This window comes from Triturus cristatus, chromosome 2_2, assembly GCF_964204655.1.
Source record: "Triturus cristatus chromosome 2_2, aTriCri1.1, whole genome shotgun sequence".
Lineage (NCBI taxonomy): Eukaryota > Metazoa > Chordata > Amphibia > Caudata > Salamandridae > Triturus > Triturus cristatus.
This window is the reverse complement of record NC_140582.1, coordinates 149,525,073-149,552,550: the sequence shown is the minus strand read 5'-3', so window position 1 is coordinate 149,552,550 and position 27,478 is coordinate 149,525,073. Positions and strand designations below refer to the sequence as shown.

At 41.5% G+C, this 27,478-nt stretch overlaps 1 protein-coding gene across 4 annotated transcripts in view; it reads right to left on the bottom strand.

The window, feature by feature from the left end:
* The window catches only part of LOC146861982 (phospholipid-transporting ATPase ABCA1-like), a 3,104,259-nt gene that overhangs the window by 1,979,900 nt on the left and 1,096,881 nt on the right, over positions 1 to 27,478 (bottom strand). For all 4 annotated transcript variants that reach the window (XM_085641135.1, XM_085641137.1, XM_085641136.1 and 1 more), the window contains exon 13: positions 2,197 to 2,402. In XM_085641135.1, coding sequence (XP_085497261.1) covers positions 2,197 to 2,402 — 206 coding nt within the window. The remainder of the gene's footprint in view (positions 1 to 2,196; positions 2,403 to 27,478) is intronic.

The window sequence follows — 27,478 nt, the reverse complement described above, 5'->3', positions numbered from 1 at the left end:
TGTATTTCTTTTTCTATCTTAGATATGCTACTCGTTTACAAAACTGTCAAATAATTATTTTCTATTTTAATGATAAAGCACCAACTTGTTCATGACATAATGAAATGCTACAAACTGTGTCATATTACATATACGTTGCTTACCCCTAAACATCCTGGAATCAGCCATGGCTGCTCACCTTTGCAACCTTGAAAAAGTGAAGTGTCCAATAGGAGCAACTTGCTTAACCAATCAGAATGCATTAGTATGATGGAGTTGAGACTCCAGTGACGAACTATAGTATTTGTAAAGAATACTGCCCTGTCATCAACCACAGTATCAATACCACTAGAAATGTTTTCAAAGCAATTCAAAAATCAATTATTACTTCTCCTTTCAAAAAGCTATATATTTGAGGCATTCATACATTTCAATAAAAAGGCACTTAGGGGAGCTACGTGATGATTGTGAATGAAAAACGGGACTCCAATACTGTGACCTTTGGATCCATAACCATTTTTCTTCTCCAACATCAGGGGCATATTTATTATGTTTTTGTGTTGTCCTTGCACCACGCAAAGGGGCACAAGGGTCAACAAAATCTAGAATTATATTTACCAAGTCACGCAAGGTCACTTTGCATGGGCCTGGGTGGCTTGGTAAATGTGGAGTAGTGCAAGGCAGCGGAAGTCGCTGTCTTGCGTTACTATGCCCCAGGGAGGCTCTCCATGGGTGGAGCATGGGTGTTCTGACACATCCACCAATGGATTTTGACACATTCCCAGATTTACCATTAGTGTTAAACCTAGAAATGCGTCACAATGCTTCACTTTCCCTGGGGATGCATAACAAGGAGAAATATGCTTATTTCTGCTGTGTTTTCCTCTTTCTACATGTACTGTATTCTGCAGGACATGTAGAAAGGGGAAAAAGTCTTAGAGATTTTTTTCTGTGCAGGAAGATGCCCCTTACTGCACAAAAAAAATCTTGCCTATAATACAAACATGCTTGCAACATGGTTCAAGAGTTTCTGCATCAACACAAGGTAGCAGTTTGTGTGCCAGCACACGCAGAGAGCATGAATGCATTGTATAATGTTAAATATGGCACATTTCTGCCCCCCCTTTCATTTAGCACAGCAAAGTGGCTTGCTGAGTTGCGTGAAAATTCTGTAAATATGACCCACATTATTTCTAATTATTTACTTTTACTGAGATCATTACTCTGTGCTGACATATCCCTGTTTCTTCCATATGTGTGTCTGTGTATCTTTGCCTGTTCCACCTACCTTGCTGACTATGAAAGTCTGCCCCACTTCTTTAAAGTCAATTAACTTGTCAACACTCTGAATTACAAAAAACGGCAATTTAAGGACAAGCTCGAGAGTAATCAGAAACAACAGAGGTCAATTTGTGTGAGGTTTTTGCGACCAGGCTGTCGAATGTGCTTTACTGTGTTTATGAATAACAATCAACACTTTCTGTAACATCAATGGAGAAATGTTACAATGTTTTTCTGCATTGTCTGTAATAAGGCAACCGAGACTGAGTTAGTATTATGCTTACACATATTGTCCACCAGGAAATTAGAGGGCATAGACTTGGGAAAACTAGTTCATTGAATGTCATAATTACTGAGAAAGTGAACCCCCAATTAAAATGAATACCCTAACCTGCAGAACTACAGTATAGTCTCTCCAGGGATTTAAACAGCTATCTGAATTCGCAAAATTGATGTCCCCAAAGTGCTACTTATTTCCATTTTATGAAGTGTAATTATTAGTTTGTTTTGTGTTTTAATGCTTCAAAATATTCAGGCTGTCTTTTTCCAAGAGTACAATGCTAGTCTCAGCTTGATTTTTTTTCTCTTATCTAAATTGTAATCAGTAGCAAGAGAAATATGGCCAACTCTTCAACTATTTAACATTTCTAGTTACATTCTTTCTTCTATTGCACTTGCATGTTTTATATGTGAAGCTAATAATTTGAGTCCAAATATTTTCGCTATCCTCTATTATTACACATGATGAGCATTGATTAACACCTCTATATTAGGAACTGTTAATTCAACACAATAAAGGCAGCTATTGGGCTAATACTGTTACCAAAACATTTTACTTCCGAGCCCATTGAAATTAAAACATTTAAGCCAAACAAATTGCTGATCTGAAGTCTTGACTTGATTTGATTCAATGTAAATCCTTTGTTGTCAGCTTACCTGTCTTTTATTTTCTGGGTCTGTTGAACCTCATCAATGTCCATGCGCACCTTATATTTGATATGAGCAGGGATTTCATTTGTTGTGTTCTCCATATTCTGAAACACAATAGCAGCCCAGAACTTCTTTTTTTCAATCAATTGCAATGATCTGTTCACCAGGTCCCATTCCGAAGCGGCTGGTTCAAATTTGTCCAGAGTGAGGCACTTTAATGGAAGAATAGGGTAGGAAAAGGAAAATGTAATTGTTGAAATTAAAATAGCATATACTTCAGCGGACAGTGTGCCTACTGTGTGCAAGGTTTATTACTTCTTCAAGTTTCAAAAGTGTTTAACAACAATAACAATGTGAAATGTTCACCACCGAGAGCTGGAAATATTGATGGCAAAAGATTAATGATTTTTAATTTGCTAAAATAGCTTAACAATGACTATGAATTTAGAATAATTCAATGCTGCTAAGGAAGGATTATTTCTTTCATTAGCAAAGTCTCGTTCAGGGCAGCAGAGAAAGCCAAACAATATCAAAAGTGATTTTGGAGCTTTTCCCGACTAACCAGGACACTGATTTTTTGGTCTAATATGTAGAACCAGCTTGTTAAGTCTCCATGACACTACTGGCGGGGGCAGCTCCTCCGCTATGGCAGAGGAGCGTCGCCCCACTGCTTTTAAGCAGTGCACTGCAAAGTAAAGGAAACATAAAATGATAATAACTTTGAGATGTTCTCATTTTATGTTTCCTGCTGCTTTGCAGGGGTTGAGTGGAGCTGCTTTTTTCTCGGAGCAGGGCAGGGGAGGAGTGGTTTGCCCACTCCTAAGTGCACAATGATTGTTTGGTCAGCCCTCTCGGGCTGCCCAAACCAGTCATGCACACTTTCCCTGTTCTCCATGCAGGATGCATTACAGCCTGCGTTGAGAACAAGCCCAGGCCCCCATTTCCTGGTTGAGCATCGAACCAGGCCTCTCAAAACCAATGACAACGCTGCACTGCAGCAGTTTGATTGGTCAGGGGAGCCTGGGTGCTTACCAATCACAACGCTGCATTGCAGCATTGGGATAGGGCAGGGGAGCCTTTTCTGTGCTTCCTGTGCCTCGGTCTGATGAGGGGAGCAGGAGCAGAGATGCGGGACCGGCACGGCAAGGTAAGTTGCTTTTTTATTTTACTGTTTTCGCCAAACACCCTCACGCCCCTGCGCGCCTGTGCCCACCCCGCCACCCATGAAAAATGCCACTGCCACTGACTACTGAGAGGCTTTGTTGAGTAGCAAAGACCTGGCCTAAAGGTTGTGCCGCTAATCCTAAGAATAAATACATGCAAGATACACTGTACAAAATAAACATCATACCAGTACCATCACTATAAGTATATATATATATATTCACTGAAAAAACCATAGGTTTCAGGCACGTTATAGTTAGGAATTAGCATTTAAAAAACCTGAGAAATTCACTGAAAAAAACATAGGTTTCAGGGGCGTTATAGTTAGCTGGACTTTTCACTCGTACAAAACCATTGAAATTCCCCCGTTATAGTTAGTTCAGCTAACTATAACTCGCGCGCCCACAATGCACTGATGATGACGTCACATATTACATGAAAAGTCCAGCTAACTATAACGCCCCTGAAACCTATGGTTTTTTCAGTAAATTTCTAAGGTTTTTTAAATGCTAATTCCTAACTATAACGTGCCTGAAACCTATGTTTTTTTTCAGTGAATTTCAAAGGTTATTTAAATGCTAATTTCTAACTATGCCTACAGAGATAGGACATGTGACGAAAGAAGAAAAAACGCACAGAAAGAAAAAAAAGAAATGCAGAAAGAAGCAACAGAAGTCCTCAAAGACGAAGAAAAGTGCAGGAAGAAGGATAACGTGCAGAAAGAACAAACAGAAGAGCAGAAAGAAACCTTGTTGCAAAATTATCCTGTACCCTCAACTGTTTCAGACAGATACTGGTGGTAACTGAGTCTGACTAACCAGTCCTAGAGCCAGTGCTATGTTAAAAGACACTCAGAATACAGTGAAAACACCTACATACACTAGGGAACACTATGCGTTGGGGTCCCCCTGTGATCAGCATGACCTCCTCTGTAAGCCCCTAGTATATAATAGGGCAGGGGATTAAAACTACCTCTTAAAACGTGCCACAGGGCGTGTTTGCACACGTCACCTCAGGCCCCATCCCCTCACTTCCCCACTGTGTAAACATGCCCTGTGGCCGTTTTAAGTTGGGAGATTAAGTCCCCTTGAATCCTGAGGGTCCCTAGGGTCCAACTAGACCACTAGGTACCTCCAATAACCACCACAGAGCTGCGTTGCAGAGAGATGTAAAAAGGGGCATGGCCTAGACCACCTCTCTGCAACGCAGCGCAGTGGCGCTTACTGGAAGCACCTGGTGGGCTAGTTGGCCCCCAAGGTCCCTCAGGATTGAAGGGGAATTATTTCCCCAACTTAAAACGCACCACAGGGCTTGTTTGCACACGTTAACTCAGGCCCCGTCCCCTCCCTTCACCACTGTGTAAACACGCCCTGTGGCCGTTTTTTGTTGGGAGATTAAGTTCATTTGAATCTTGAGGGTCCCTAGGGTCCAACTAGACCACTAGGTACCTCCAGTAAGCGCCACAGAGCTGCGTTGCAGAGAGGTGTAAAAAGTGGCATGGCCTGGACCACCTCTCTGCAACGCAGCTCAGTGGCGCTTACTGGAAGCACCTGGTGGGCTAGTTAGCCCCCAGAGGCCCTCAGGATTGAAGGGGAATTATTTCCCCACCTTAAAACGCGCCATAGGGCGTGTTTGCACACGTCACCTCAGGCTCCGTCCCCTCCCTTCCCCACTGTGTAAACACGCCCTGTGGCCGTTTTTTAAGTTGGGAGATTAAGTCCCCTTGAATCCTGAGGATCCCTAGGGTCAAACTAGCCCACTAGATACCTCCAGTAAGCGCCACAGAGCTGCGTTGCATAGAGGTGAAAAAAGGGGCGTGGCCTCAGAACACCTGTCTGCAACGCAGCTCCCTGGCGCATAATGGAGATACCTGTTGGGCTAGTTGGCCCTCAGGGATCCTCAGTATTGAAGGGGAATTAATTCCCCAACTTACAACTGGCCAGGGGGCGCGTTTGCAGAGTACTGCAAGGAGGGGGCGTGGCCTCCGGCGCGATGCCGGGCTTTTATTTATTTTATTTTTTGAAGAAGGAGGGCTGTGAGGCCCCCCTTCTTTTTCTAATTTACTAGCCCTGGAGACCCCATCCCCCAGGGCCTGCACCCTAACTTTTTTTGTTGAAAAAAATAAATTTGGCCCTCCCAAGGCCTTAATCGGCCCCGGGGACCCCAACCCCCGGGTCATGGCCTTTTTAAAAAAAAAATATATATATTTATATAAACACCTAGGACATGCTGGCCAAACCGTATGTACCTATTACCATGACGATTTGCGTGATATTCTTTAAAAGGCGACTATGCATAGAATGAATCAACATGGAATGTATTTACACCGCTACTGACGTGTCTGACGCCCTACCGTGCCTAATCCCGGTGCCCCCGCCGGTGGGTACTCTCCAAGTAGACACCCTTGGCATTTATTTATACAGACATGGGTAGCTATTGACGGGCACATTTAATATACACGCACACCAAGCCATTCAAAGGGGATTCGACAAAAATTCGACCAAACTATGCAAGAAACCCCCCTCACGGTTAATAAAACACACATCCACCGCCGGATGTCTAATACTTTTTATTTTACTCTCTGGAAAGGAGACGAACCTCACTTGAGAGTCACAGCATGCTCCTGGCTGAGCCCAATGCTGTGTTACACCCACCAGTGCCCGCCGAGTGCCTCACACCTCTGTGTTGTATTCCACCAGCTAGTGCGTATGCTATGACACTCTCTAGCCCATTTGCACTGTAGCACCACCCCGTGAATATGTCATGCCACACTTGCCTTCACACGGGTTATATTGCCCCATCTAACGTGCCTTCCTCGATGCCTATGTTATAACGCACAGTGCTATGCCATACATATTACAATCTGGGATCCATATCTTTGTCACAGTGCATATGCAACGTTACACTCCCCAGCACATATTTTATATTACAACTTTAGAGACTAGTTAGGTTACACAAGACTGCCCTGTGCATATTACACTCCAAGGCGCATATCGCATAGCACACGCTAGTGCCTGTGCTATCTCGCGCTCTCCAATGAATCTGTCATTGCGCACAATGTATTGCATATTATATTTCATACCCCGGTTCATCTTATATCACACTTTTTGGTGCATAGTTTATACCATCTACTATATCTAGTTTTCATTTTCAATCGTGCTCCAAGGACTATGTTCTATATAACACTGCATCCACCTACCCTCTTCACGGGCATTACATTTTGCGATGGGGATGGAGGGTCAGGGGGTGTTTCTGCCAAGTGAGCCCGGAGTCACAGTCACAAACGTCCTCTTCTTCCTGAATAAAAGTGAGATTATGCTGCATACTTGTTCATATTTTAAGTAGTTCGCACAGACACACATTTTAAAAACAATAAAGTTCCTAATACCCACCTTCTCTGAACAGTTAGCTTGCTGTCCCATCCACCTCCTCCCTATCCTCTGTTGTCTGAATCCACGGACTAGCCTCCTCCCTCCTGCCATGCATGGTCTGATGTGCTGCCACTGCCCTCAATTCAGCATGATGTACCAGTCCACTCCTCCTGCCCTCCATTGCCCAATTCTATGGCCCATCATTGACCTCCTGCTTAGCCTCTGTGCTTAGCTTGCTGCCCCTATTCTCCTTCCCCCTGCCCTCTTTGTGCATGCCCCTGCTCCATCCTTTTTGCCCACCATGTTCCATGGACCTGCCACTCCTATCTACTCTGAGTGTTCTGTTGAGCTGCACTCCCCTCCCACCTGCCTAGCATTGTCAGATGACTGTAACCTGTCCCTGCCACCTCCACCCTGCCTGTCCACATGCCATGCCCCTATCCTCTTCCTCCTGTCCTCCATGGTTCATTTTACTGCCACACCCTTCTGCCCTCCCTGGTCTGTTGTGCTGCAACCGCTCCTCCTGCCTGCCCTGTGCGGTCTGTTGTGAGGCCCCTTCCCCTGAATTCTCTTGTCTGTGCCCAGGTCCTGACCCTCCCTTCTATCCTCCATGGTCCTTTATGCATGTCCCTGCACCCTCCTTCTTGCCCATCATAGCCATTGTGCTGCCACTAACCCTCCCGCTTGCCATGCATGGTCTTCTGTGCTGCCATGGCCCCTCCCACCTTCCCTGTGTGGTCATCTAGCTGCCCCTGACCCCCTCCCACTTTCCCTCCATGGTCTGTGTGTATGCCATCATAGTCTCATTGTTGCTCTCCATGGTGTGTCTTGTTTCTAGTGCCCAACCTGCCTGACTTCCATGGTCATCTTGCTGCTCCTGCCCTGCCCCCTTGCCCCCAGCCCTCTGTTTCCATGTGCAGACCCCTATTCCCTCCCTCCTGGCTTGTCTGTTCCATTGTAATGCCCCTGATCCGTCCCTCCTGCCCTTTATGGTCTGTTATGCTGCAGCTTTCTCTCCTGTCTGTCCATTATGGTCAGCTAGCTACCATTGCCTCTGTTCTCTGTTGTCCATGTGCATGGTCCTGTCCCCTCCCTATTGCTTTCTATGGATTGTTGTGCTGTACTCCCGTCCCGCATGCGCTGTGTGGTGTATTGTGCTGCTGCAAACCCTGATGCCTGCCCTGTAGGGTCAGTTTGGTGCACCTCTCCATGTCCCTCCTGTCCTCTGTTATCCGAGTCCATTTCCCTATCCCAATTCCTCCTGCCTACCATGATCCAATGTACCATACTTGCGAACATTTGGAACTTGGTAAGAGGGAGATTTTGAGAAAAAAAACTGGGGTATTGATTTTCCCCTTTGAAAGAGGAGATCGTAGGCAGGAGACAGATCAAATAAAGACCATTTGAGCTTAAAACATTGGACGTTTCCTGGCTGAAACAGGTCTGTTGGCATGTATGGTTGTTCTACCACTGCCTCTTCCTTCTGCCCTTAATGGTCTATTATATTGCCACAGCCTCTCTTGCCAGTCCTGTATTGTTGGTTTGTTGCCCCTGCCCCCCTTTCCACTGCCCTCCATAGTCTGTTGTGCTGCCACTGCCCTTCCTGCCTGCCCAGTGTGGTCAAATTGTTGCATCTGCATTCTCCTACCTGCCTTCAATTTTCAGAGTCTGTGCCCCTGGTCTCTGCCTCTCAACAGTATCCCAATGAACAACTAGATTGCTAACATTCTATATTTATTACAAAAGTGTGGAACGCCTGAGGTCATCTTGATGTAATCAAAACTGTAATACCTAGAGTATTTCCTTTAGAAATTACATATATGAGAGGGTCTTATTTGCATCAAAATTATGGTTAGTGCTCCAAAAAACTAAAATGAGGACATATTTTCTGAGTTTTCAAATAGCGACAAAGAACTTTTAAATTATTTGTAATCTTTATGTTTTTTTATCCAGTTGACCACTTGATTAACCCTTTCTCTGCGGCGGGAATTCTGCCGCAGCGCTGGGGGGTGCGGGGGGGCAGCGCGGTGGCGCTGTGCTCATGACGGAGCCACTCCGTCATGAGCCACGGTTGAGCTGTACTCATGACGGAGCGGTTCCGTCATGACTCCGCCCAGTTGCGTTGTCCCCCCGCACAGGCGGGGAAACAGCGCCGCGTGGGCGGAGCGGCCGCCAACGGTCGTGGCATGACGGAACCGCTCCGTCATGAGCACACGGCAACCGTGGCTCATGACGGAGCGGTTCCGTCATGAGCGGGGAAGGGGTTAAATGTTCCACCTAGGGGAGGGATGTGGTGTTACTTCCAGAGCTGCAGACTTTGCAACTGGGGAACCAGGTTGGAGTTTCTACTTCAGCTCAACATTCTGTGATTCTGGTCAAATCATTTAATCTCCCCATGTCTACAATCAAAATGAATTTGATCTTGTGTGATGTAACCAATGCTCATGTAAAGCACTCCAATACCTGACAAGTCTGCACTATATAAAACTGAAAATACACAAAAAATAAGTGTTTTGCACACATCTGTCATTGGGCTACATGTGGGCTACATCTGGGTGATATTTGTGCTGTATTTGGGCTCTTTTGTCTCTGGTGGCCATCTTGGGAGATTTATTTGTTATGAAGTTTCCTAATTTCCTCATTTACTGCAGTCTCCTCAGTAGGAAATGCTTTCAGTTTTTTACTTTGATTCCATTAAGAAGGTATTCAGATATGTCACACATTTGCCATAAATTCTGAATGTTAGCACTCTAGTTGCTCATTAGATCACTGTAGTAAAGCAACTGCTCACCACGGAAGTCTGCTGCTGGTGTTAAAAGTGCATGTTTCAGTCTGCATATCAGAATATTTTTAATGAAATAGAAGAGGATTTGAGAAGTCACTCAAAATGTGCCCTAATTTTTCTTTCTGCAGCACTAATCATACTTTGTATGGCAAAATGAACCCCCTCATTTTGTTCCTTTCTAAATTAAATGTTTTAAGAGTTACCACTTTATTCCAACCAAGATGGCTTTAGGTGTGCCATACGTTTGTCATAAGTAGGACTGTTAGCGCTCTAGTTGTTCTTTAGAACACTCTGGAAAGCTGCAGTAGAACACAAATGAATCAACTCACAGTCTCTGCCCTTGTTGGATATACATGTTTTACTGAGAATGTCAGACTTAATTCTCACATGACTGAGAAAGATAATGTGAATTTACAGAAAATATGCTCTCAGTTTAGCTTATAGATCACCTTCCAAACCACTGTGGGAAAAGCATGAGAAAATAGTTTTCTCTCAAACATGATATCATAGCAGAAGGCTTTTTCACATGGTAAAATCACCATAGAACACACCACAATTCATAAAATGAGTATGGTACCATCAGAGCAAGAGTAATAGAGAGCAGTAGAGTAGTAGAGAGTGAGTAGTAGAGAGTAGTGGAGTAGTAGAGAGTGAGTAGTAGAGAGTGAGTAGTAGAGAGTGAGTAGTAGAGAGAGAGTAGTAGAGAGTGAGTAGTAGAGAGTAGTAGAGTGAGTAGTAGAGAGTGAGTAGTAGAGTAGTAGAGAGTGAGTGGTAGAGAGTAGTATAGAATAGTAGAGTTAGTGGTAGAGAGTAGTCGAGAGTGAGTAGTAGAGAGTGAATTGTAGAGAGTAGTAGAGAGAGAGTAGTAGAGAGTGAGTAGCAGAGAGTGAGTGGTAGAGAGTAGTAGCGAGTGAGTAGTAGAGAGTGAGTAGTAGAGAGTAGTAGAGAGTAGAGAGTGAGTAGTAGAGAGAGAGTAGTAGAGACTGAGTAGTAGAGTAGTAGAGAGTGAGTGGTAGAGAGTAGGCGAGAGTAGTAGAGTGAGTAGTAGAGAGTGAATAGTAGAGAGTGAATAGTAGAGACTATTAGAGAGTGAGTAGTAGAGAGTAGTAGAGTGTGAGTAGTAGAGAGTGAGTAGTAGAGAGTGAGTAGTAGAGTGAGAAGTAGAATGAGTAGTGGAGAGTAGTAGAGAGTGAGTAGTAGAGAGTAGTAGAGAGTGAATAGCAGAGAGAGAGAATTAGAGAGTAGTAGAGAGTGAGTAGTAGAGTGAGTAGTAGAGAGTAGTAGAGAGAGAGTAGTAGAGAGTGAGTAGTAGAGAGTAGTAGAGAGTGAGTAGTAGAGAGTGAGTAGTAGAGTGAGTAGTAGAGTGAGTAGTAGAGAGTGTGTAGTAGAGAGTAGTAGAGAGAGAGTAGTAGAGAGTGAGTAGTATAGAGTTGTAAAGAGAGAGTAGTAGTGAGTGACTAGTAGAGAGTCATAGAAGGTGAGTAGTAGTGAGTGAGTAGTAGAGCATAAGTAATAGAGAGCAGTAGAGTAGTAGAGAGTGAGTAGTAGAGAGTAGTGGAGTAGTAGAGAGTGAGTAGTAGAGTGAGTAGTAGAGAGAATTAGAGAGCGAGTAGTAGAGTGAGTACTAGAGAGTAGTAGAGAGCGAGTAGTAGAGAGCAAGTAGTAGAGAGTGTGTAGTAGAGAGTGAGTAGTAGACAGTAGTAGAGAGTGAGTAGTAGAGAGAGTAGTAGAGAGTGAGAGTAAGAGAGAGTAAGAGAGAGTAGTAGAGTAGTATAGAGTGAGTAGTAGAGTGAGTAGTAGAGAGTAGTTGAGAGCGAGTAGTAGAGAGTGAGTAGTGGAGAGTGAGCAGTAGAGAGTAGTAGGGAGTGAGTAGTAGAGAGTGAGTAGTAGAGAGTAGTAGAGAGTGAGCACAAGAGCGAGGGTAGTAGAGAGAGAGTAGTAGAGAGTGAGTAGTACAGAGTAGTAGATTGCGTAGTAGAGAGTGAGTAGTAGAGAGAGAGTAGAGAGTGAGTAGTAGAGTAGAAGAGAGTGAGTGGTAGAGAGTAGTAGAGAGTAGTAGAGTGAGTAGTAGAGAATAGTAGAGCGTGAGTAGTAGAGAGAGTAGTAGAGAGTAGTAGAGTAGTAGAGAGTGAGTAGTAGAGACTGAGTAGTAGAGAGAGTAGTAGAGAGTAGTAGAGTAGTAGAGAGTAAGTAGTAGAGAGTGAGTAGTAGAGAGTACTAGAGAGCGAGTAGTAGAGAGTGAGTAGTGGAGAGTGAGTAGTAGAGAGTAGTAGAGAGCGTGTAGTAGAGAGTGAGTAGTAGAGATTGAGTAGTAGAGTGAATAGTAGAGAGTGAGCAGTAGAGAGAGAGTAGTAGAGAGTGAGTAGTAGAGTGAGTAGTAGAGAGTGAGTAGTAGAGTAGTAGAGAGTGAGTGGTAGAGAATAGTACAGAGTAGTAGAGTTAGAAGTAGAGAGTAGTAGAGAGTGAGTAGTAGAGAGTGAATAGTAGAGAGAAGTAGAGAGAGAGTAGTAGAGAGTGAGTAGTAGAGAGTGAGTAGTAGAGAGTGAGTAGTAGAGAGTAGTAGTGAGTGAGTAGTAGAGAGTGAGTAGTAGAGAGTAGTAGAGAGTAGAGAGTGAGTAGTTGAGAGAGACTAGTAGAGAGTATTAGAGATTGAGTAGTAGAGTAGTAGAGAGTGAGTGGTAGATAGTAGTAGATAGTAGTAGAGTGAGTAGTAGAGAGTGAATAGTAGAGAGTGAATAGTAGAGAGTATTAGGGAGTGAGAAATAGAGAGAGAGTAGTAGAGAGTGAGTAGTAGAGAGTAGTAGAGTGTGAGTAGTAGAGAGTGAGTAGTAGAAAGTAGTAGAGAGTGAGTAGTGGAGAGTAGTAGAGAGTGAGTAGTAACGAGTAGTAGAGAGTGAGTAGTAGAGAGGGAGTAGTAGAGAGAGTAGTAGAAAGTAGTAGAGAATGAGTAGTAGAGAAGTAGAGAGTAGTCAGTCAGTGTCAGTCAGTCAGTGTCAGTCAGTAAGTGTCAGTGTCAGTCAGTCAGTGTCAGTCAGTTAGTCAGTGTCAGTCAGTATCAGTCAGTGTCAGTCAATCAGTGTCCGTCAGTCAGTCATTGTCAGTCAATCAGCGTCAGTCAGTGTCAGTCAGTGTCAGTCAGTCAGTGTCAGTCAATCAGTGTCAGTCAGTGTCAGTCAGTCAGTGTCAGTCCGTCAGTGTCAGTCAGTCAGTGTCAGTCATTGTCAGTCAGTCAGTTTCAGTCAATCAGTGTCAGTGTCAGTCAGTGTCAGTGTCAGTCAGTGTCAGTGTCAGTCAATCAGTGTCAGTCAGTGTCAATCAGTCAGTGTCAGTCAGTCAGTGTCACTCAGTCAGTGTCAGCTAGAGCAGCTCTGCTGATCTGGTTCTCTGGCTCTAAAGCAGCTCTGCTGACCTAGTTCTCTCCCTCTAAAGCAACTCTCCTGACCGGTTTCCCTGGCTCTACAGCAGCTCTGCTGACCTGGTTCTCTGGCTCTAGAGCAGCTCTGCTGACCTGGTTCTTAGGCTACAGAGCAGCACTGCTGACCTGGTTCTCTCCCTCTAGAGCAGCTCTGCTGACCTGGTTCTCTCCCTCGAAAGCAGCTCTACTGACCTGGTTTCTCTGGCTCTACAGCAGCTCTGGTGACCTGGTTCTATGGCTCTAAAGCAGCTCTGCTGACCCGGTTCTATGTCTCTAAAGCAGTTCTGCTGACATTGTTCTCTGGCTCTAGAGCAGCTCTGCTGACCTGGTTCTCTCCCTCTAGAGCAGCTCTGCTGACCTGGTTCTCTCCCTCGAAAGCAGCTCTACTGACCTGGTTTCTCTGGCTCTACAGCAGCTCTGGTGACCTGGTTCTATGGCTCTAAAGCAGTTCTGCTGACTTGGTTCTCTGGCTCTAGAGCAGCTCTGCTGACCTGATTCTCTGGCTCTAAAGCAGCTCTGCTGGCCTGGTTCTCTGGCTCTAAAGCAGCTCTGATGACCTGGTTCTCTCCCTCTAAAGCAGCTCTGCTGACCTGTTTCTCTGGCTCTACAGCAGCTCTGCTGACCTAGTTCTTAGGCTCTAGAGCAGCTCTGCTGACCTGGTTCTCTGGCTCTACAACAGCTCTGCTTACCTGGTTTTCTGGCTCTAAAGCAGCTCTGCTGACCCAGTTCTATGGCTCTAAAGCAGCTTTGCTGACCTGGTTCTCTGGCTCTAAAGCAGCTCTGCTGACCTGGTTCTATGACTCTAAAGCAGCTCTGCTGACCTGGTTCTCTGGCTCTAAAGCAGCTCTGCTGACCTGGTTCTCGCTCTCTAAAGAGCTCTGCTGTTACCTGATTCTCTGGCTCTAAAGCAGTTCTGCTGACCTGGTTCTCTGCCTCTAGAGCAGCTCTGCTGACCTGGTTCTATGGTTCTAAAGCCGCTCTGCTGACCTGGTTCTCTGGCTCTAGAGCAGCTCTGCTGACCTGGTTTCTCTGGCTCTACAGCAGCTCTGCTGACCTGGTTCTCGGCCTCTAGAGCAGCTCTGCTAACCTGGGTCTCTGGCTCTAGAGCAGCTCTGCTGACCTGCTTCTTAGGCTCTAGAGCAGCTCTGCTGACCTGGTTCTCTGTCTCTACAACGGCTCTGCTGACCTGGTTTCTCTAGCTCTACAGCAGTTCTGCTGACCTGGTTCTCTGCACTCACGATGCACGCACCCGACTTCGCGAAAATATATTTAAAAATAATAGAAGTTTATTATAAGTACAAATATATTATTTTTATGAATATCTTAATATGTATCCAGGAACTCCGATAGTGTCGCTTCTGACAAATGGATACGGACCACAGAATCGTGCAAAAGTTCAGTTTATTGCAAAAATCACCATGCCGCCATGACGCGTTTCAGCCCGAGCATGGGCCTTGATCACATGACACGGTAACGTTACATTTCATTGGTTTATATGACGTGAGTAACAAGCAAGTTGATTGGCATTTACTGCAAATAACAAATGACATAGATGACAGACTGCTAGCAAGTAGTTGGTAGTTCCATACTCGTTATCGGTTAAAATTACGTGTAAAATACAATAGGTAAAATTACATGTGATTAGCCAGAGAAGTTTATAAAAAACCTTAAAACCATAAAACATTAAATAAAATAGATTTCTGGTGTAAATACACAGGCCATGGTTTCATTGGAACAAAATGCTAGTCTGACAGTAATTAAATGCATATTAATCGATCATTTGAGCTTGGACTCTGAATATTTAAGATTAAAACCAATGTAAGAAAAAAGTGTGCAAAAAGGTGCAAAAAAGTGCATGAATGCCTGTGGGGGTACATAGTAGGAAACCAAAAGATACCTCCTTGGTCAAGGTGAATAATATAGATGTCAAGTAGGGCATAGTTTATAAGCATATGCCAATGTTTGATTATTTTACCAACATTACCCCCGGTTGGTGCATAATTTCTGAGTGCAAAAAGGCAAATGTAAATATATGTATTTCCGCTAGTTTAAATGCAAATAGGTAGGTTTCTTTGCGAAAAACTGTCATCTGGACAGAGCAAATATAGACGATTGTATGCATATAGATATCCATGAGGAAAATATTCCCTCACAATGGTTACTGGAGCCCCAGTGATACTGTTTGAACATGCAATTACGGTCTGTCCAGCATAAACACAATTTCATTTACATGAGTCTAGTAATTGATAAAACAAATTTTTTTAGATATATTTTTTGTATGTGGTCAGCTCTTATTGGAGTATTAGGATGCAGATTGCCTTGGAGAAAGTAAAATGAAATATATAGGTCACAAATACGCAGATATGTAAAACATGAATGACATTTGCAAAGACAATCTAGTGATACTTTTCAGTTAAACAGAATGAGTTGCAAAATGTATCAAGAACACAACAAGTGATTGTAGATGGCCTTTCCACAGGATCAAAGTTGAAATAATCTGTATGAGTACACGCGAGTGTCTTCCTAAGGTGAACATTAATATTATGGACTAATGCGTGGCTGTAGATGGTATTGTTCTTAATATGTATATTAACGACACATACATATCATTTTGGAAGATATTTTGCTGGAGTCGCACACCCAGCGCACCCCTGCACGTATAGGACGTCATGCGGGACCTGCAACAGCGCAAGCATCTCGTACCGTAATGTGCATGTATCGCGAATGCGCGGGAGCAGGAGTCGTGGACTGGTCACATACCAATCGCGCACATCACATAATATTAAATGTATATGATGTAACTGAAAAACACGCAGCCGTCGCACACCGTACACGGATCCTTCAAGACTTTTCTAAAATGGTGGCTAGAATGCGCGCACCCACCGTGATGTGTACGCTTTGAGTGCGCGACTCCGAAAAAAAAGAGGATTTTTTTTTTAAAGAAAATAATATAAATATATTAAAATAAAAAATGAAAACAAGAAAATTAAGCAATATTTTAGTTTGAATTTTTTTGGGATTTTTTTTTGCAATTCTCAGAAAAATATATAGTGGTATTTAATGAATAAAACATTTATAAATAAACATTACAAAAAAATAGGTATAACTACTATCACACTTAAAAATTTGCATTTAAAAAGCTTTGAAATTCATTGAAAAAAACAGGTTTCAGAGACGTTATAGTTAGAAAGTAGCATTTAAAAAACCTTAGAAAATCACAGAAAAGACCATAGGTTTCAGGGGTGTTATAGTTAGCTGGCCATTTCACTCGCACAAAACCATAGAAATTCCTCCGTTATAGTTAGTTCTGCTAACTATAACTCGCGCGCCCGCAATGCACTGCTGATGATGTCACATATTGCGTCATTCATGACATGGTCAGTGACATCACTGATGACGTCACTGATGTCATCTCAAATGACATCACTGACGACATCATCCACGTGACAATCTGATACACCTCATCAAACACTAGTATAACCTTTCATCACTCACTGTAAAATACATTGTACCATATTTGAAACCATTGACACACCAATACCAGTTACTACATACCGACTCACTGATTCCTAAGTCTACACACACAACTATCCATTCAACAACAGAATCATTTATACATGCAGTCACTAATTAATAGAACACTATCATATGCACTTATACACAAATATAGACATTGACACATCAGCAGTCATCTTAGTCGGTTATGCAGTCATCCTACTCACTCATGAAAAAAATGAATCACACTTACATTTACTCACTTACACAATTTTCCAACAACACCTCATTTATTCAAACACATGGTAACTCATAGTTAATATGTTAAAAAATCACCATTTCAATTATACACACATTCATATAGTTACTCTCACAATCACTGACTCTTACACATACTTATTTATATACACCAGGGGGTGAGCTTGACACGGAAAAGCGCCTGCAGGACTGTATGCTAGCAGTGGGGAGTTGGATGGCAATGAATTGCCTCAAACTAAATTCCGATAAAACAGAGGTTATTCTATTCAGAAATATTACTAATTTCTGGACCCCTGCTTGTTGGCCGTACTCTCTTGGCACGCTTCCAGTCCCGGTCGCCAGAGCAAAAAACCTCGGCATAATCCTGGATGATAGACTGACCCTGGATTCTCACATTAAAGAGGTGACATCCAAGACCATGTACACCATTAGGACGCTGAGGAAAGTGCTTCCTCTGCTTCCCCTGGACAGTAGACAAACAGTGGTCAGGGGGCTGGTACTTGCCAGATTGGACTACTGTAATAGTCTGTATTTAAATGCGCAAAGCAGAGCATTAAGCAAACTTCAGATCTTACAGAATGCTGCTGTCCGTCTCCTCACGGGCGCTTCAAGATTTGCCTCTGCGTCCGTAGGAAGAAAAACCTTGCACTGGTTACCGGTTAATAGCCGCATTCAGTTCAAGGCCCTGACCCTGACCTTTAAGGCTCTGCATGGCCTAGGCCCAGATTTCCTAAAGAATAGATTACACTGGTACGTGCCAGGCAGAAACCTACGTTCTAAAGAAGCCCATCTGGCGCAGGTCCCGCGCATTAGGAAAGCTCGCTGGGGAGGCAGAAGTTTTATTTACGGGGCTGCCAAGGCCTGGAACGAACTTCCTTTGTACCTCAGGTCGGCAACGGACTTGCTGTCTTTTAGAAGGGAACTCAAGACTTGGCTTTTCCGTAATGAATAATCCCGTTCTCCTCCATCATTTGCCTCGACTCAGCTTCCTCAGGATCTTTCTAGACAGCGCCAGGACGCCTCCGGGTAATTGTCGCGCTATATAAAAACCAATAACATAACATAACATAACACCAACTCTCACATACAATGCCTTTTATTTTTTACTTTGTTGAAGATGTACAACTAAAATATATTCGCTCACCAATAGACAAATAAATACACTCATTCACCCAAACAACTGTTTCCACATGCACTCTTAAACCTATGCACCTAGTCAATCAACCATTCACACATCTATGCATAGAGTTACAAATACACCATCCAACCACACACAAACTCAGTGTCCCATACAAATACTTACCCAACTAATCAATAACTAATATACACACTCATGTAGATAGTGACCAACTGATGCAGCATGTTACAACAACATAGACAGTGATGCACACATTCACATAGTTTAGTTACTAATCCATGTTTTAAGTGAGACACTTTTCATTACTCACTTAAACAGACAGTCAGACAGCTATTAAATCCTCCATCCAGACAGTTATATATCCACTCAATCTTCAATACAGATTGGCATATATATAATATATATTAAAATTTCTAACTAAACCATATTCACTGGATGATGTAATCAGTGATGTCATCAGTGATGTCATTTGAGATGTCATCAGTGATGTCATCAGTGATGTCTCTGACAATGTCATGAATGATGCAATATGTGAGATCATCAGCAGTGCATTGCGGGCACGCGAGTTATAGTTAGCAGAACTAACTATAATGGAGGAATTTCTATGGTTTTGTACGAGTGAAATGGCCAGCTAACTATAACACCCCGGAGACCTATAGTTTTTTCTGTGAATTTATATATATATTCACACCTTTCCAACAGACAGATTACATCAGCAAGGACAGTAGCACTTTAAAACATCAAAAGTAGAAAATGTGAACTACGTCCATTGAAATTGACAAAATGTTATATGTCATCTGCTGTTTATCGAATAATGATTTTTTCAGTCATGTATTTATTGCTCAAATGCACAAATATATTTAACAGATATCAAATGCAGGAAAACATCAAGCATATATGAGTGTAGGATGTTGTTTATGTCTATTGGGTTCTGTTACGGCATACGGACCACGTGGTATAACACGAATGAAGCACCGTCACTTTAAATAAGGCACTTTTCTTACTTGCCACTGTCATGTGATCAAGGCTCAAGCGAGCCGAAACGCGTAATGGCGACGTGTGAGGAATTAAAGAACCTGCACAAACTCTTTGGGTCAGTGTCCGTTTCTCAATAGGATTCCTGTAAGCAACGGAAGAAGACTTGTGATATAATTGACCGTTTTTTGTCTCGCAAGGTCATTCACGGACCCCCTCCTCGGAAATGTCGACAGGAACAGTGAGACACCACTTCCAGGACAACCTGGAAGCATTCAGTGATCCGATGAGGATATCGACCGTCTGACCCCCTGCAGCCCAAGAGAAGCCAAGAAACCCACGGGATCCTGTGGACGCCGGGTCGGAGGACCAGGGGAAAACAGAACAAAGCAGGTAGGCAAAAACAGGGTAACGCAAGGTTAGGAGGTGTTCAATATACACAACAACGTTGCAGTATTCAAGATGACCCAAAGCTGTCAGTTGTATTAGAATATTACAAACAATTGTCCTCATGTTGGCCGACGTGGCAAGAGCACGGGAGGCGGCAGCCACGGAGATGTTCTCCGACACCCTCCCTTCAACTAGTCGAGTCAAGGAATTCACTCAAGAAAACTCAAATGTGAATAACACTGTGAGAGACTTATTTAAAAAACTAGAAAAGAAAAGGAGATCTGAAATGAATAAATGGTGGGAAGCCAAGTCATTGCAAGGATATATTGACGTAAACAGAATCCCCAGAGGTTTACGTATACTTACGGCGCCAAGTTATGACGAACCTACCCCGGAGCTAATGAAAGAATGGGCAGAGTGCAACCTAGAGTCATCAAGGAGGTTAACTCTCATTCTGATTAAATATGCAGACATAGATAGGGCTAAACTATTAGGAGAGATAGATGAAATCAATGAGGCATTGGAGAAACTTGAACAAAAGGATGAACAAAGCAAATTAAGAAATGAAATGGCAATCCGCCTTCTAAAAGAAGAAGAGAAAATTAAAGCGAGGAAGGCATTCAAATTCCAAAGGGATAGAACTGATTATGAATTAGGTCACATTTTTACTTTTGCCAAGCGCTTTGACTCATTGAGAAAATAGAAATTCCAAAATGTGGAAGGTACATCAACTTCGTCTGCTGTAGCCAGTGGCTTACTTAGTCACACGTCCAACACTTCTCAATCAGAGGCCAGCTCAGGTGGAGGAAGCGAATCCAAATCGGAAATGCGCAATGTTACAATGATAGGATCTAAACTCAAACCGTCACCAGGAGAGGAGCTCAATTTTTTATGTCAGGAACGAAGACAGACACTACGTCCAAGACCTCCAAGAAATCCAGCACTTCCAACTACAAGTGGCGGCAGAGGCGCAAAGCAAATATCAAATGAACAAAATCAAACCAGAAGAAGAGGACGGGGATATTGGAAGAACAAACAGTAATTAAAGATCAAAAGAACAATACAATAGTCAACCTATCCAATATCAAGTTGACAAAACGAGAGGAAAATATTTTATGTCTTGGCCTTTCCTACGCACCACAAACAGATTTTGACTACACCTCTACGAGACTAGATATATACAAAGGCGTGCGCAAACTAAAATTGAAAAAACATTTTTTAACAAACAAAACGCATATAGCATAAAATCCCAAATCAAGAAAATCAATGATGGACACTGCAGAATCGATATTAACTCAACCGGATGAACCTTTATTACAAATTATGCAGGGGCTATATGTAGAAAACAATGCAGCATCAAATCAAGCTCAAAAGCAGACAAGCCCAGGTCTTACATTATTGTATAAAAGCAACATTCTAAAACCAAGTCCTTTCAACCCAAATCCTCATTTAACCCTATTATGATGTGAGATTCTATTGATATTTTTCACGAGGCAGTTACCTCACAAGTCAAAAATCTGCACAAAATGACACAATCAAAGACTAAGAAATTCAACAAAGCCAACCAACAATATAGGAATTTAACATCTATGATGCAGAATAACAAGGATATCGTGATCTGCAATAGTGACAAGGGTGGCAATATAGTGATTTGGCCGGTAAATCAATACAATAAAGAGGCATATAAACAATTGAATGACCGCGCTTTCTTTATATGTAGCAACATGGCCAACTTGAAAGCTACGTATAAAGAATTCTATGTTAAACTTGCCAGATGGAAAAATGCTCAACTAATAAGTATGGATGAATATGAATACTTAAAGAATGACAATCCAATAACTCCTACTATGTACTTCATCCCGAAAATTCACAAAAACTCTACTGACCCCCCAGGGAGACCAATAATCCGCGCCAGGGATGGTCTAGTTGAGCATACAACAAAATACATTGAATATTATCTGCAAAGTTTTGTAAAGGAACTACCATCATACATAAAAGATACCAGTGACTTTTTAAGAAAGATTTCAAAATTTGTATGGCAGTATGATTTTTATTTGATTGCATTGGATGTCACTGCCCTATACACCAGTATTGAACACACTGATGGCCTTACAGCGATTGAATACTACCTGTCACAGAGATCTATACAACATCAGAAGCACAGTACGATGTTGATTGAAATGATTAGATATTGTCTGTTCAACAATATCTTCATGTTTAACAGTCAACTGTATCAGCAGACCAGAGGTGTAGCCATGGGGACCAGCTTCTCTCCAAGCTATGCCTGTCTTCATATGGGCAGGTGGGAGGAGCTAGACCTCATGAAGGAACACAGTGAATGAATCAAAAATAATGTCAAGATATGATTAAGATATATTGACGATTTATTTGTGGTGTGGCAGGGGACATTAGAACAAGCCAACACATTTGTTGAGAATATTAATGCCAATAATATCAACTTGCACTTTACTGCAACCATCAGTCAGTCAAGTATTGAATTCTTAGACACTCAGATATATATCCACAATAACAAAATTGAAACCCGCTTATTTAGAAAAAAGACAGCGGGCAATTCCACGATCCACGCGAGTAGCTCCCGCCACAAACACCTCATTAATAGTATACCATATGGGGAAATGCTACATCTCAGACAAATTTGCAGTAACAAGGAAGACCTAAAGGTAGCACAAAGTGAAAGTAGAACACGTTTTAAACAACACGGCTATTAATCTGAGTTGATTGACAGGGACATTTCTAAATCTATGTCATGCAGTAGGGAGGAGGCATTGCAGGATAAAAATCTGAACAGGACTAATCAGAGTGGTATTATTGACATCAATGAGAGATTAGATTCAAGTAATGAAGAGTTCCAGTTAATTATTAAATACAGCAAACAACACAAAGCACTTAACAAAATCATCCAGCAGAATTGGCCTCTGGTATGTAGTGACCCAGTGATTGGACCCCTGCTACCGCAAAGGGTGTCCATCACCTACAGTCAAGCACCAACAATGAAGGATATACTAGTTAAAACATGTCCAGAGGTCATTGATAACAGCAGCTGGATACAAACCAACAAAGGTTTTTATAGGTGCAAAACCTGTAAGGCGTGTATTCATGGTATTAATACTAACACATATAATACACCATTCAGCGATCAGGTTTACAAGATATCCAAGCTTTTGACATGTAAGAGTTTGCTGTCTATGTGCTGTCATGCCCTTGTGGCCTACGGTACATAGGCAGCACCAAACTACCTGTACATAAACGTATCCTGCAACATTTAAGAGCTATTACTAATCAGGATAACACCTATCCAGTGGCGCGACGTTTCAGGGAATATCACAAATCGAACAATCACAACCTGAAATATTATGTAATTGATGCTGTCCCCCCAAGCAGGAGAGGAGGAGACCGAGAAAACAAATTAATCAAGCTGGAAACTCGGTACATCCTACAATTAGATTCCAAACATCCTGGGGGGCTTAATGCCACGGAGGATTTACACACGTCTGGTTTGTTTTGATGTTAATCCTTAGACTGGAATGAAAGCCGTCTTCTCTTGATAGTTTTTTAAGTTGTAAAGATCTTTTTATGATGGGTGTGTTTTATCCTCTGAATCTTTTTTAGACACAGTTTTTATGATGAGTATTTATCTGGTTTTATAATTTTTCAGAAAAAATCTTTTTATTAGATTGAAAATCGATAGATTATTATGTGCATTTATTTATATTTTATATTTATTGGATGTACAGATATAAATAGGTTTTATTGCCTTTTATCTGTCTGGATATTTATACATGTACATTTATTATTATATATATGCTCCAATTTGCACATAATCTAATCTTTCCAATTTTTGTAATGATGGATATACTGGTTTAAAACTCACTGGATTGTGATGAGAAAGGTTTAATGGGGTGAAACAAACACATGTCAAGGCTTTAAAACAACTTACAACAAATGAAGTACCAATACCTACTGAAATATATATCCGATTGCATAATGATTGAAAATAATGAAATGATATTTATGACAAAAACATCTTTATTAGTTAAAGAATCCACCATCCAATCAGACCGAAGGAGAAATTAAGTACTTCTCCAAACAAGTATCGTCCTCACGAAAAATGCTTTTTTATTTTTATTTTCACATAGATTTGCACCTAAATAGCACACATCACTTTGGGTAGTTATACCACACTGACTTGTATTTAGATAAAGAATTGATCTAGCCATGTAATTGCATATAAATAAAATAGAGGACAACAGATTTTGGATTGATCCATACATAGATGATTCGACATGGTATTTTACCGATATTCACACCTTTCCAACAGACAGATTACATCAGCAAGGACAGTAGCACTTTAAAACATCAACACATTAAAATGTGAACTACATCCATTGAAATTGACAAAATGTTATATGTCATCTGCTGTTAATCGAATAATTATTTTTTCAGTCATGTATTTATTGCTCAAATGCACAAATATATTTAACAGATATCAAATACAGGAAAACATCAAGCATATATGAGTGTAGGATGTTGTTTATGTCTATTGGGTTCTGTTACGGCATATGAATCACGTGGTATAACACGAATGAAGCACCGTCACTTTAAATAAGGCACTTTCCTTACTTGCCACTGTCATGTGATCAAGGCTCAAGTGAGCTGAAACGTGTGAGGAATAAAAGAACCTGCACAAACTCTCTGGGTCCGTGTCCGTTTTTCAAGAGGATTCCTGGTAAGCAACGGAAGAAGACTTGTGATATATATATATATATATATATATATATATATATATATATATATATATATATTTTTTTTTTTGTAGCAATGGGGTTTAGTGCCGGATCGCACAGCAGCGGGTGCGAGCGTAGGGCCAAACCCAGGCCAAGTTCAATTTTATGACAAGAGACGCCGCACTCTGGAACCAGTTATTTTCAAAGCTTTATTTGTACAAAGCCCAGTCTGTCATACCGACGCGTTTCGGCCATGGCGGCCTTTCTCACAGTAGGTGACATTACTATCAGCTGACATTATATGTCATTTCCTGTTGGACAATTGCTCCCATTAAATTCTGGGAGTTGAAGTTCAATAATTACAACAATCACCTTTTGACAGAAAAAACTGAAAGAAATTTGTTTCTTGTTAACGCAATTCACAAATATACCAGTGCAAACATGATTATTATGTTGTTGCTGAAAATTGGTTATATGCGGAAAAAGAGAGCAATGCACAACAAAACCGCTATTAAAAGTAATGATATTCATTGTATAGTACTGCGTTATGGAAAAACTGATATTATTAATGCCTATAAAGTTAGTTGGCAATGTTATCGTATAGTACATGTATATCTTGACTAAATGAGATAATGCCACAGTGGCTGAGTATTGTTGTGCATGTTATACGTGTGTAGCTCAATTCCTATATTTCGCATATTGATATGGAAGATCTGGTAACGGTCTAGTACCATTGAGGCTATACCAGGAAATGAATGCATATGACAGTCAAACCTTGTGGTTCATATCTATAAATGTACATAATATTCCTCATCCAAGTTCATCCCTTTAGGATTTTTGGTACGCAGCCTAATGATGTACTTGGATTCAAGCTGGCGGAGCGTCTTCTTGCGGTCTCCCAAGCGTTCATTTTCTTCTACTGCGTCTATGGCAATAAATTTCATATTTTGCCACTCTCCGTTCTGGCATGTGAGAAGATGTTTTGCGGTTGCATACGTTGAGTCTCGATTTTTTACAGCTCTTATATGTTCGAGAATTCTCTTTTTCAACATGCAGACCGTGCTTCCAATGTATCTCATTCCGCAATTGCATTCAATGCAGTACACTACAAATTTGGTAGTACAGGTGATTCTCTTTGTGATATCGATCTTTCTACTATGTGGGTCTCTGATGTCTTTCTTGTTGGTTCCAATTTTGCATGCTTTGCAGTTATTGCATTTCCTGAATCCGATTTCTTGTTGAGTAAGCCAATTAGTGGTAATGTTTTTTGTTTGGAAATGACTCCGGACTATTGTGTCCTTAATTGACGGTGCTTTACGGAAGGTAATGAGAGGTGTGGGTCCAATGATTTGGGCCAAATCTCGATCTTGTTGAAGTAGTGGCCAGTATTTTTGAACGCTCTGTCTAATTTTGTGCGCTTCCTTGCTGTAGGTCAAAATTAGTCGCAGACTGGATTGTGTCTCCTTAGTTATATCTTGCGATTTGTTTATCAAGATTTGAGTGCGTGATAGCTTGTTAATCTTGTTTTTACTTTTATTTAGATCTCGTTCTTTATATCCTCTCTTGCTAAGTCTGTGTGCACTTTTTTCGATTTCATTGGACGCATCCTCATCTTTTGAGCAGTTCCTCTTCATTCTTACAAACTCCCCAAAGGGGATGCTTCTTATGAGTGCTTTTGGATGGAAACTGTCAGCATGGAGAATGCTGTTGGTTGCTGTTTTCTTTCTATATAGAGTGGTTTGCAATTGGCCTTCATCTATATAGACTGTAATGTCCAGAAAATCGATTGTGTGTCGATTGCTGTTACAAGTAAAGGATAGACCAATGTCATTGTTGTTCAAAGTTCTAAAGTATTCCATGAATTCCTCTTTGGTTCCATTCCATATTAAAAAAAGATCATCGATATACCGTGACCACAGGATGATCTTTTCCAAAGCATTTTGATTCTGAGGACCCCAAGCTATCTCTTTCTCTCACCACCCCATAGTGAGGTTGGCGTAGTTGGGTGAAAAAGAGATACCCATGGCACAGCCGCAAAGTTGATGATATATTTGGTGGTTGAAGAGAAAGATATTGTTGTTGAGACACATCTGTATCATGGTAAGTAACATTGCAGAATGTTCAAGTTCACCTATATTTCTGTGTTTGAGAAAATATGAGCATGCGTTCAGTCCCACTGGATGTTGGATAGAGGTGTACAGGGAGACAACGTCAATTGTGACCATAAGGTATGCTGGGTCCCAAGTGGTATTGGATAGAATGCGCAGAAAATCTCCTGTATCTTGAATATAGGAGTTAAGATCGCGGACCATGGGGACCAAATAGTGATCCACATATGTTGAGATGTTCTCGTACAAGGAATTGCAAGAAGATACGATGGGTCTACCTGGAGGATTTATGAGAGTTTTATGGATCTTCGGCAGGAAGTAAATCGTAGGGATCGTAGGGTTCTCCACAAGAAGGAATCTTCGTTCGTCTGTATTGATCAGGCCTTGTGAGTGCCATGTGGCTAGATTTTTGCGGACTTCTTCAATAACTTTGTGAATTGGATTGGATTGAAGTTGGATGTATTTATCCGAGTCTCTCAGTTGTCTGTATGCCTCATCCATATAGTCACATGTATTCTGAATCACTATGTTACCGCCTTTATCTGCAGGCTTGATGATAATATTGGCATTATTTGCAAGTGATTGTGTTGCTAGATTTTCGGATTGCGATGTATTTTCCCTTCCTTTGGTGTTTATTAATTTGTCCATGGTGTCTATTTTGTGCATTACAGCCTCTGAAAAGGAGTCAATTTTGTTGCCCGGATATAACTGTGGGCAGAACTTGGATTTATTCGTGAGACCACTAGTGGTATGTTGTTTAGTATTTATGTCCAGTTGGTGTAGTATTTCCAATTCAGTATGTTCGTGGCTATCCTCAGTCAAGATATACATGTACTATACGATAACATTGCCAACTAACTTTATAAGCATTAATAATATCCGTTTTTCCATAACGCAGTACTATACAATGAATATCATTACTTTTCATAGCGGTTTTGTTGTGCATTGCTCTCTTTTTCTGCATATAACCAATTTTCAGCAACAACATAATAATCATGTTTGCACTGGTATATTTGTGAATTGCGTTAACAAGAAACAAATTTCTTTCAGTTTTTTCTGTCAAAAGGTGATTGTTGTAATTATTGAACTTCAACTCCCAGAATTCAATGGGAGCAATTGTCCAACAGGAAATGACATATAATGTCAGCTGATAGTAATGTCACCTACCGTGAGAAAGGCCGCCATGGCCGAAACGCGTCGGTATGACAGACTGGGCTTTGTACAAATAAAGCTTTGAAAATAACTGGTTCCAGAGTGCGGCGTCTCTTGTCATAAAAAAATAAAAAATATATATATATATATATATATATATATATATATATATATATATATATATATATATATATATAAATATTCACTTAAAAAACCATAGGTTTCACACATGTTATAGTTAGCTGTACATTTCACTCGTAAAAAACCAATGAAATTCCACGTTATAGTTAGA